Below are 11,872 nucleotides of genomic sequence, written 5' to 3'. Positions count from 1 at the left end.
AGACATGATACAAGAGATGATCAGAGACTGCAGACATGATATAAAAGATGGTCAGAGACTGCAGACATGATACAAGAGATGATCAGAGATGGCAGACATGATACAAGTAGATGGTCAGAGACTGTGGGCATGATACAAGAGATGGTCAGAGACTGCAGACATGATACAAGAGATGGTCAGAGACGTCAGACATGATACAGGAGATGGTCAGAGACGGCAGACATGATACAAGAGATGGTCAGAGACGGCAGACATGATACAAGAGATGATCAGAGACTGCAGACATGATACAAGAGATGGTCAGAGACGGCAGACATGATACAAGAGATGGTCAGAGACGGCAGACATGATACAAGAGATGGTCAGAGACTGCGGACATGATCTGTTTTCGTTAACAAAATGTCTATTAAATGTCCTCTCTGTATTTATTGTCGGATGAAAGATTATCAATGGAAAGTTTCATAAATAAATAATGTTGTTTGTGGCGGACCAGCAGCGGCGGACTCGCCTTGTACAATTCGCGGTCATATCTGCTCCATGACAAACCGCGGTTCCCCCGGCGTGTTCTCAATTGATAATGAGTGCCGCCGCCGTCGCCGCGCTTTATATATAAAGTTGTTCCGGCAAAACTCGGCTTCCTACCGGCTGGCGATGAACGGCTTTTCACCTCTCGGTAGAAGGAAATGAAACGAGCGCGCACTGCTTGTGATGAAAGAGAAGTGGACTCCATCAACCCGGAGACAGGTTTTTTTTTTTTCACCCACATCACAACGAACATTTCTAGCCCCAAAGAGAATTTTTAAGCCTCAAAAACATTCTCTATTTTCAAAAAGCAGAGTAGATTAACTAATTAACTACCGGGGGGCACTTTCACCCCCCTTCCTGCCCAGGCCGATTTTCAGCTTTCAGCGCTGTCACACTTTGAATGACAATTGCGCGGTCATGTAACATTTTACAATTCTCTTCACACAGATAGAGCTTTCTTTTGGTGGTATTTAATCACCTCTGGGGTTTACAGGCCCGGCCGGCCCCTCTCCCGTTTGTTTTTTGTTTTTTGCGTTACACTTGTAAGGGGCCCGGCTGTCCCCCCTCCCATTTAAATATTTTTTTTTGCATTACACCTGTAAGGGACCCAATGATCCCCAGGGTCCCTTACAGGCCCGGCTGGCCCCCCTCCGGTTTTATTTTTTAATTTTTTGCATTACACTTGTAAGGGACCCAATGATCCCCAGGGTCCCTTACAGGCCCGGCCGGCCCCTCTCCCGTTTTTTTTTTTTGCGTTACACTTGTAAGGGGCACGATGGTCCCCAGGGTCCCTTACAGGCCCGGCTGGCCCCCCTCCCGTTTTATTTTTTTATTTTTTGCATTACACTTGTTAGTCCGCGTACACACGATCGATCTATCCGATGAGAATGGTCCGACGGACCGTTTTCATCGGTTCACCGCTGAAGTGGCCTGATGGTCTGATGTGCGTACACACCATCAGTTCCAACAACCGATCAGGTCAGAACGCGGTGACGTAAAACACACGACGTGCTGAAAAAAACGAAGTTCAATGCTTTCAAGCATGCGTCGACTTGATTCTGAGCATGCGCGGGTTTTGAACCGATGCTTTTGTGTACTAACCATCGGTTTGGACCGATCGGTCAGCGGTCCATCGGTTTGATTTTAAAGCAAGTTCTCAAATTTTTGTCCGAAGGACAAAAGACCGATGGGGCGTACACACGGACGGTTTGGACCAATGAAACTGAACTTTGGTCCGCTTTCATCGGCTTGGACCGATGGTGTGTACGCGGCGTAAGGGGCACGATGGTCCCCAGGGCCCCTTACAGGCCCGGCCAGCCCCCCTCCTGTTTTTTTGTTTTATTTTTTGCATAACATTACATTACAGCCCGCGTCAGGAGAGAAGAGATTACACTTTGTTTTTCAACAAATTTTGAGAAATTCCTTAATTCCGAATTTTCGTATTTCCGAATTTTTCAATTTCCGAATTTTTCGGATTTCTGAATTTCGGAAACTCTGAATTTTCGAAAATTCGGAATTGCAAAATTCGAAACATATAAAATTCGGAAATGGGAAATTTCCGAATTCCGAATTTTTAGAATTTCCAAATTTCCAAAAATTTGGTTTCTTTTTTTCGTTTTCGTTTCATTCGTTTTTTTTTCGTGAAATTAGAAAAAAATATTTTTTCAGTTTTCCTTTTTTTTCGTTTTTTGCTTTTTCGGAAATTCTAACATTATATTTACACCTAACATTGCATTTTTTTTTTTTTCGGTTTTTTTTCATTATTTTTTTTTGCTTTTTTCGGAAATTCGAAAAGTTATTTTTTTTCTCGTTTAATTATTTTTTTTTTGCTTTTTTTCCAAATTTCCGAATTTTAGAATTTCCGAAAAAGCAAAAAACGAAAAAAAAGGAAAACTGAAAAAATATTTTTTTCTAATTTCACGAAAAAAAAAACGAATGAAACGAAAACGAAAAAAAGAAACCACATTTTTGGAAATTTGGAAATTCTAAAAATTCGGAATTCGGAAATTTCCCATTTCCGAATTTTATATGTTTCGAATTTTGCAATTCCGAATTTTCGAAAATTCAGAGTTTCCGAAATTCAGAAATCCGAAAAATTTGGAAATTGAAAAATTCGGAAATACGAAAATTCGGAATTAAGGAATTTCTCAAAATTTGTTGAAAAACGAATTAGAAAATAAACGGATTGCATTTTTGGGACCAGCAATTCATGCTATAAAATGCACTGATTACTGTATAAATGTGACTGGCAGGGAAGGGGTGAAACACTAGGGGGCGATCAAGGGGTTAAATGTGTTCCCCTAATGTGTGTTCTAACTGAAGGGGGGAGGGGATTGACTAGGGGAAGAGATTGATCGGTGTTAATACATTGCATGAACACATGATCTCTCTCCCCGCCCCTGAGAGAACTGGGATTTGTGCGTTTACACACACGCATTCCTCGTTCTGTAATGCGCAATCGCGGGTTCCCCCTAGGGTGACCGGATTCACGCCATTCAGGCACACACCCCCTCTCTCACCTTCCCCCAAAAAAGATGAGGGGAGCGGGGGGTAATGTAGTCTCGGGGTTGATGGGGAATTTGGCGGCGGGTTATTTGTCAGGTAAATGTGCCACTTGCCACCAGATGCAGTGCCGCTTGCCACCAATAGCCTGCCACCAGATGCAGTGCCGCTTGCCACCCATAGCCTGCCACCAGATGCAGTGCCGCTTGCCACCCATAGCCTGCCACCAGATGCAGTGCCGCTTGCAACCCATAGCCTGCCACCAGATGCAGTGTTGCTTGCTACCCATAGCCTGCCACCAGATGCAGTGCCGCTTGCCACCAATAGCCTGCCACCAGATGCAGTGCCGCTTGCCACCCATAGCCTGCCACCAGATGCAGTGTTGCTTGCTACCCATAGCCTGCCACCAGATGCAGTGCCGCTTGCAACCCATAGCCTGCCACCAGATGCAGTGCCGCTTGCAACCCATAGCCTGCCACCAGATGCAGTGTTGCTTGCTACCCATAGCCTGCCACCAGATGCAGTGCCGCTTGCCACCAATAGCCTGCCACCAGATGCAGTGCCGCTTGCCACCCATAGCCTGCCACCAGATGCAGTGCCGCTTGCCACCAATAGCCTGCCACCAGATGCAGTGCCGCTTGCCACCAATAGCCTGCCACCAGATGCAGTGCCGCTTGCCACCCATAGCCTGCCACCAGATGCAGTGCCGCTTGCAACCCATAGCCTGCCACCAGATGCAGTGCCGCTTGCAACCCATAGCCTGCCACCAGATGCAGTGTTGCTTGCTACCAATAGCCTGCCACCAGATGCAGTGCCGCTTGCCACCAATAGCCTGCCACCAGATGCGGTGCCGCTTGCCACCCATAGCCTGCCACCAGATACAGTGCCGCTTGCCACCCATAGCCTGCCACCAGATGCAGTGCCGCTTGCCACCAATAGCCTGCCACCAGATGCAGTGCCGCTTGCCACCCATAGCCTGCCACCAGATGCAGTGCCGCTTGCCACCCATAGCCTGCCACCAGATGCAGTGCCGCTTGCCACCCATAGCCTGCCACCAGATGCAGTGCCGCTTGCCACCAATAGCCTGCCACCAGATGCAGTGCCGCTTGCCACCAATAGCCTGCCACCAGATGCAGTGCCGCTTGCCACCCATAGCCTGCCACCAGATGCAGTGCCGCTTGCAACCCATAGCCTGCCACCAGATGCAGTGCCGCTTGCAACCCATAGCCTGCCACCAGATGCAGTGTTGCTTGCTACCCATAGCCTGCCACCAGATGCAGTGCCGCTTGCCACCAATAGCCTGCCACCAGATGCAGTGCCGCTTGCCACCCATAGCCTGCCACCAGATACAGTGCCGCTTGCCACCCATAGCCTGCCACCAGATGCAGTGCCGCTTGCCACCCATAGCCTGCCACCAGATGCAGTGCCGCTTGCCACCCATAGCCTGCCACCAGATGCAGTGCCGCTTGCCACCAATAGCCTGCCACCAGATGCAGTGCCGCTTGCCACCCATAGCCTGCCACCAGATGCAGTGCCGCTTGCCACCCATAGCCTGCCACCAGATGCAGTGCCGCTTGCCACCAATAGCCTGCCACCAGATGCAGTGCCGCTTGCCACCCATAGCCTGCCACCAGATGCAGTGCCGCTTGCCACCAATAGCCTGCCACCAGATGCAGTGCCGCTTGCCACCCATAGCCTGCCACCAGATGCAGTGCCGCTTGCCACCCATAGCCTGCCACCAGATGCAGTGCCGCTTGCAACCCATAGCATGCCACCAGATGCGGTGTTGCTGTCACTCCCCCTGCATGAGCCGCGTGCATTACAGGAAAGGAGTGGCGTCACTATCTGGAGAGTGAAGATCCCACCAGTCCCTGCTGCTTGCCACTGGGTGCCGGAGAAGGAAGAGGTGCCGAGGCGGGCGGGGACAGCAGCGCTGCACTAGGCGCAGGCCTCGCTCCCGGTCTCACTGTCTGAGAGTAAATTGTCACTGGTTGCAAGACGCCAGGCAGTGCTGGCCCTAGCAACCAGTTCCGGAAAAGTAGTTGTTAGTTAGTAGGGGGGTGTCCTCTATTTAATTCCGGGACACTGTATTGTCCCAGAATGAAGCTGCCTGGGACTCGGGACAGAAATGTCAATTGCGGGACAGTCCCGGGCAATCCGGGACACGTGGGTACCCTAGTTATCCCCGGCCGTCATCCTGAAAGCCGGGCACTCGCATCAGCTCCGGGGACACGCTTTGGGCACACCCACTCGCCTCTGGCTATGCACAGAACAAACATCCCTATGAAATACAATAAAGATTCGTTTACCCCAAAGCTTCAGGCTCAGAGGCTTCGGAATCAGAGGCTTCGGAATCAGAGGCTTCAGGCTCAGACGCTTCGGAATCAGAGGCTTCGGACTCAGAGGCTTCAGGCTCAGACGCTTCGGACTCAGAGGCTTCAGGCTCAGACGCTTCGGACTCAGAGGCTTCGTACTCGGAGGCTTCGGAATCAGAGGCTTCGGAATCAGAGGCTTCGGAATCAGAGGCTTCGGACTCAGAGGCTTCGGAATCAGAGGCTTCGGACTGAGGCTCAAAATCCAGACTGGAATGAAGATATTATAGGAGGTTTGGAAGGTTCTTATTAATTCCGAGCTGCGAGACGTTCCATGGTAAAGCCGAAACAGAAATGAGGCTTCGGACTCAGAGGCTTCGTACTCAGAGGCTTCGGACTCAGAGGCTTCGGACTCAGAGGCTTCAGAATCAGAGGCTTCGGACTCAGAGGCTTCGGAATCAGAGGCTTCGGACTCAGAGGCTTCAGAATCAGAGGCTTCGGACTCAGAGGCTTCAGAATCAGAGGCTTCGGACTCAGAGGCTTCGGAATCAGAGGCTTCGGACTCAGAGGCTTCAGAATCAGAGGCTTCGGACTCAGAGGCTTCAGAATCAGAGGCTTCGGAATCAGAGGCTTCGGACTCAGAGGCTTCAGAATCAGAGGCTTCGGACTCAGAGGCTTCAGAATCAGAGGCTTCGGAATCAGAGGCTTTGGACTCAGAGGCTTTGGAATCAGAGGCTTTGGACTCAGAGGCTTTGGAATCAGAGGCTTCGGAATCAGAGGCTTCGGAATCAGAGGCTTCGGACTCAGAGGCTTTGGAATCAGAGGCTTTGGACTCAGAGGCTTCGGAATCAGAGGCTTTGGAATCAGAGGCTTTGGACTCAGAGGCTTCAGGCTCAGACGCTTCGGACTCGGAGGCTTCGTACTCGGAGGCTTCGGAATCAGAGGCTTCGTACTCAGAGGCTTCGGAATCAGAGGCTTCGGACTCAGAGGCTTCGGAATCAGAGGCTTCGGACTGAGGCTCAAAATCCAGACTGGAATGAAGATATTATAGGAGGTTTGGAAGGTTCTTATTAATTCTGAGCTGCGAGACGTTCCATGGTAAAGCCGAAACATAAACTGAAGGATTTGGACGATGGAAACAGAAATGAGGCTTCGGACTCAGAGGCTTCGTACTCAGAGGCTTCGGACTCAGAGGCTTCAGAATCAGAGGCTTCGGACTCAGAGGCTTCAGAATCAGAGGCTTCGGACTCAGAGGCTTCAGAATCAGAGGCTTCGGACTCAGAGGCTTCGGAATCAGAGGCTTCGGACTCAGAGGCTTCAGAATCAGAGGCTTCGGACTCAGAGGCTTCAGAATCAGAGGCTTCGGAATCAGAGGCTTCGGACTCAGAGGCTTCGGACTCAGAGGCTTCAGAATCAGAGGCTTCGGAATCAGAGGCTTTGGACTCAGAGGCTTTGGAATCAGAGGCTTTGGACTCAGAGGCTTTGGAATCAGAGGCTTCGGAATCAGAGGCTTCGTACTCAGAGGCTTCGTACTCAGAGGCTTCGGACTCAGAGGCTTCGGACTCAGAGGCTTCAGAATCAGAGGCTTCGGACTCAGAGGCTTCGGAATCAGAGGCTTCGGAATCAGAGGCTTCGGAATCAGAGGCTTCAGGCTCAGAGGCTTCGGGCTCAGAGGCTTCGGACTCAGAGGCTTCGGGCTCAGAGGCTTCAGGCTCAGAGGCTTCGGAATCAGAGGCTTCAGACTCAGAGGCTTCGGGCTCAGAGGCTTCGGGCTCAGAGGCTTCGGACTCAGAGGCTTCGGAATCAGAGGCTTCGTACTCAGAGGCTTCGGAATCAGAGGCTTCAGACTCAGAGGCTTCGAAATCAGAGGCTTCGGAATCAGAGGCTTCGGAATCAGAGGCTTCAGACTCAGAGGCTTCGGGCTCAGAGGCTTCGGACTCAGAGGCTTCGGACTCAGAGGCTTCAGGCTCAGAGGCTTCGGAATCAGAGGCTTCAGAATCAGAGGCTTCGGAATCAGAGGCTTCGGACTCAGAGGCTTCGGAATCAAAGGCTTCGGAATCAAAGGCTTCGGAATCCGAGGCTTCGGAATCCGAGGCTTCGAACTCAGAGGCTTCGGACTCAGAGGCTTCGGACTCAGAGGCTTCGGAATCAGAGGCTTCGGGTTCAGAGGCTTCGGGCTCAGAGGCTTCGGAATCAGAGGCTTCGGACTCAGAGGCTTCGGACTCAGAGGCTTCGGAATCAGAGGCTTCGGGCTCAGAGGCTTCGGGCTCAGAGGCTTCGGAATCAGAGGCTTCGGAATCAGAGGCTTCGGACTCAGAGGCTTCGGACTCAGAGGCTTCGGAATCAGAGGCTTCGGGCTCAGAGGCTTCGGAATCAGAGGCTTCGGAATCAGAGGCTTCGGACTCAGAGGCTTCGGAATCAGAGGCTTCGGAATCAGAGGCTTCGGAATCAGAGGCTTCAGACTCAGAGGCTTCGGGCTCAGAGGCTTCGGACTCAGAGGCTTCGGACTCAGAGGCTTCGGACTAAGAGGCTTCGGAATCAGAGGCTTCGGAATCAGAGGCTTCAGACTCAGAGGCTTCGGAATCAGAGGCTTCGGAATCAGAGGCTTCGGAATCAGAGGCTTCGGAATCAGAGGCTTCGGACTCAGAGGCTTCGGACTCAGAGGCTTCGGAATCAGAGGCTTCGGGCTCAGAGGCTTCGGAATCAGAGGCTTCGGAATCAGAGGCTTCGGACTCAGAGGCTTCGGAATCAGAGGCTTCGGAATCAGAGGCTTCAGGCTCAGAGGCTTCGGGCTCAGAGGCTTCGGACTCAGAGGCTTCGGGCTCAGAGGCTTCGGAATCAGAGGCTTCGGACTCAGAGGCTTCGGAATCAGAGGCTTCGTACTCAGAGGCTTCGGAATCAGAGGCTTCGGACTCAGAGGCTTCGGAATCAGAGGCTTCGGAATCAGAGGCTTCGGAATCAGAGGCTTCGGAATCAGAGGCTTCGGAATCAGAGGCTTCAGACTCAGAGGCTTCGGGCTCAGAGGCTTCGGACTCAGAGGCTTCGGACTCAGAGGCTTCGGAATCAGAGGCTTCGGGTTCAGAGGCTTCGGGCTCAGAGGCTTCGGACTCAGAGGCTTCGGACTCAGAGGCTTCGGACTCAGAGGCTTCGGAATCAGAGGCTTCGGGCTCAGAGGCTTCGGGCTCAGAGGCTTCGGACTCAGAGGCTTCGGAATCAGAGGCTTCGGGCTCAGAGGCTTCGGAATCAGAGGATTCGGACTCAGAGGATTCGGACTCAGAGGCTTCGGAATCAGAGGATTCGGACTCAGAGGATTCGGACTCAGAGGCTTCGGACTCAGAGGCTTCGGAATCAGAGGCTTCGGACTAAGGCTTCGGAATCAGAGGCTTCGGAATCAGAGGCTTCAGACTCAGAGGCTTCGGAATCAGAGGCTTCGGAATCAGAGGCTTCGGAATCAGAGGCTTCAGACTCAGAGGCTTCGGAATCAGAGGCTTCGGACTCAGAGGCTTCGGACTCAGAGGCTTCGGAATCAGAGGCTTCGGGCTCAGAGGCTTCGGAATCAGAGGCTTCGGAATCAGAGGCTTCGGACTCAGAGGCTTCGGAATCAGAGGCTTCGGAATCAGAGGCTTCGGAATCAGAGGCTTCAGACTCAGAGGCTTCGGGCTCAGAGGCTTCGGACTCAGAGGCTTCGGACTCAGAGGCTTCAGGCTCAGAGGCTTCGGAATCAGAGGCTTCGGGCTCAGAGGCTTCGGGCTCAGAGGCTTCGGGCTCAGAGCCTTCGGAATCAGAGGCTTCGGAATCAGAGGCTTCGGACTCAGAGGCTTCGGACTCAGAGGCTTCGGACTCAGAGGCTTCGGAATCCGAGGCTTCGGGTTTAGAGGCTTCGGAATCAGAGGCTTCGGAATCAGAGGCTTCGGACTCAGAGGCTTCGGACTCAGAGGCTTCGGAATCCGAGGCTTCGGGTTTAGAGGCTTCGGAATCAGAGGCTTCGGAATCAGAGGCTTCGGACTTAGAGGCTTCGGACTCAGAGGTTTCGGACTTAGAGGCTTCGGACTCAGAGGTTTCGGACTTAGAGGCTTCGGACTCAGAGGCTTCGGACTCAGAGGCTTCGGACTCAGAGGCTTCGGAATCAGAGGCTTTGGAATCAGAGGCTTCGGACTCAGAGGCTTCGGAATCAGAGGGTTCGGAATCAGAGCCTTCGGAATCAGAGGCTTCGGACTCAGAGTCTTCGGAATCAGAGGCTTCGGACTCGGAGGCTTCAGGCTCAGAGGCTTCGGAATCAGAGGCTTCGGACTCAGAGGCTTCGGAATCAGAGGCTTCGGACTCGGAGGCTTCAGGCTCAGAGGCTTCGGACTCGGAGGCTTCAGGCTCAGAGCCTTCGGAATCAGAGGCTTCAGACTCAGAGCCTTCGGAATCAGAGGCTTCAGACTCAGGGGCTTCGGAATCAGAGGCTTCAGACTCAGGGGCTTCGGACTCGGAGGCTTCGGAATCAGAGGCTTCGGACTCAGAGGCTTCGGAATCAGAGGCTTCGGACTCAGAGGCTTCGGACTCAGAGGCTTCGGACTCAGAGGCTTCGGAATCAGAGGCTTCGGACTCAGAGGCTTCGGACTCAGAGGCTTCGGAATCAGAGGCTTCGGAATCAGAGGCTTCGGACTCAGAGGCTTCGGAATCAGAGGCTTCAGGCTCAGAGGCTTCGGAATCAGAGGCTTCGGACTCAGAGGCTTCGGAATCAGAGGCTTCGGACTCGGAGGCTTCAGGCTCAGAGCCTTCGGACTCGGAGGCTTCAGGCTCAGAGCCTTCGGAATCAGAGGCTTCAGACTCAGGGGCTTCGGACACTGAGGCTTCAGACTCAGGGGCTTCGGACTCGGAGGCTTCGGAATCAGAGGCTTCGGACTCAGAGGCTTCGGAATCAGAGGCTTCGGACTCAGAGGCTTCGGACTCAGAGGCTTCGGAATCAGAGGCTTCGGACTCAGAGGCTTCGGACTCAGAGGCTTCGGAATCAGAGGCTTCGGAATCAGAGGCTTCGGAATCAGAGGCTTCGGACTCAGAGGCTTCGGAATCAGAGGCTTCGGAATCAGAGGCTTCTTCGGACTCAGAGGCTTCGGAATCAGAGGCTTCGGGCTCAGAGGCTTCGGAATCCGAGGCTTCGGAATCAGAGGCTTCGGGCTCAGAGGCTTCGGACGCAGAGGCTTCGGACTCAGAGGCTTCGGACACAGAGGCTTCGGAATCAGAGGCTTCGGAATCAGAGGCTTCGGAATCGGAGGCTTCGGAATCGGAGGCTTCGAAATCAGAGGCTTCGGACTCAGAGGCTTCGGACTCAGAGCCTTCGGAATCAGAGGCTTCGGAATCAGAGGCTTCGGACTCAGAGGCTTCGGACTCAGAGGCTTCGGACTCAGAGGCTTCGGAATCCGAGGCTTCGGGTTTAGAGGCTTCGGAATCAGAGGCTTCGGAATCAGAGGCTTCGGACTTAGAGGCTTCGGACTCAGAGGTTTCGGACTTAGAGGCTTCGGACTCAGAGGTTTCGGACTTAGAGGCTTCGGACTCAGAGGCTTCGGACTCAGAGGCTTCGGACTCAGAGGCTTCGGACTCAGAGGCTTCGGAATCAGAGGCTTCGGACGCAGAGGCTTCGGACTTAGAGGCTTCGGACTCAGAGGCTTCGGACTCAGAGGCTTCGGAATCGGAGGCTTTGGAATCAGAGGCTTCGGACTCAGAGGCTTCGGAATCAGAGGCTTCGGAATCCAGACTGGAATGAAGATATTATAAGAGGTTTGGAAGGTTCTTATTAATTCCGAGCTGCGAGACGTTCCATGGTGGAGCCGAAACATAAACTGAAGGATTTGGTCGATGGAAACAGAGATAAAAGTCTGGGAACGCGGCTTCATTTATAGATTATTGTGCTTAAAGGTTTATTGAGGGCGCCCATAACTGTGAGAGGATGGGGACCCCAAGTTGTTATGGCAAATAGATGACTACATATGTGTTAGCCTGTTACAGCTATGATCACCCCGGGGGTTCCTGGGTCAGACGCCCAACACAGAACTCCATCGTCTGCTCCGTTGTGTGAGGATTATGGGATTGAAACCTCACAGCGCCATCCTCCAGGACAAAGGCGGCTGGTGCTCAATTTTGTTTCAAACAAACTGAAAAAAAAACCCATCAATTGCAGCCACTGTGCCAATCAAACGCAGCTACTGTGCCCATCAATTGCCGCCACTGTGCCATCAAATTCAGCCACTGTACCCACAAATGCAACTGCTGTACCCACCAATTGCTGACACTGGGCCCATCAATTGCTGCCAGTGTGCCCATCAACTGCCGCTACTGTGCCCATCAATTGCTGTCAGTGTGCTCATCAATTGCTGCTACTGTGCCCATCAATTTCTGCCATTGTGCCCATCAATTGCTGCCAGTGGCCCGGATTCAGCTAGATTTGCGCATTTTTTACGGAGGCGCAGGGCAACGATTTTGCCCTGCGCCCCCGCAATTTTTTTGCGCTGCCCTCAATTCACGGAGCAGAAGCTCCGTAAATTGCGCGG

The 11,872-nt window shown here is 52.7% G+C and overlaps 1 protein-coding gene across 1 annotated transcript; it reads left to right on the top strand.

Moving 5' to 3' along the window:
• Positions 1 to 6,471: 6,471 nt before the first annotated feature.
• Positions 6,472 to 11,088, top strand: LOC120930256 (trichohyalin-like). Its single transcript, XM_040341478.1, has 3 exons — positions 6,472 to 8,415; positions 8,469 to 8,663; positions 8,707 to 11,088. The coding sequence occupies exons 1-3, from the start codon at positions 6,472 to 6,474 to the stop codon at positions 11,086 to 11,088; spliced, it is 4,521 nt and encodes a 1,506-aa protein (XP_040197412.1).
• The last annotated feature ends 784 nt before the right edge of the window (positions 11,089 to 11,872 follow it).

This window comes from Rana temporaria, chromosome 3 (assembly GCF_905171775.1).
Source record: "Rana temporaria chromosome 3, aRanTem1.1, whole genome shotgun sequence".
Taxonomy (NCBI): domain Eukaryota; kingdom Metazoa; phylum Chordata; class Amphibia; order Anura; family Ranidae; genus Rana; species Rana temporaria.
The sequence above is the reverse complement of the archived record's forward strand: the minus strand, read 5'-3'. Positions and strand labels throughout refer to the sequence as shown.

Bases quoted from the DNA above. Each gene is read 5' to 3' on its own strand.
- LOC120930256 (XM_040341478.1), top strand. From the start codon at position 6,472: ATGGAAACAGAAATGAGGCTTCGGACTCAGAGGCTTCGTACTCAGAGG. The intron at 8,416-8,468 runs GTTCAGAGGCTT...TCGGACTCAGAG, and splicing joins TTCGGAATCAGAGGCTTCGG to GCTTCGGACTCAGAGGCTTC. The intron at 8,664-8,706 runs GCTTCGGACTCA...CTTCGGACTAAG, and splicing joins CAGAGGATTCGGACTCAGAG to GCTTCGGAATCAGAGGCTTC.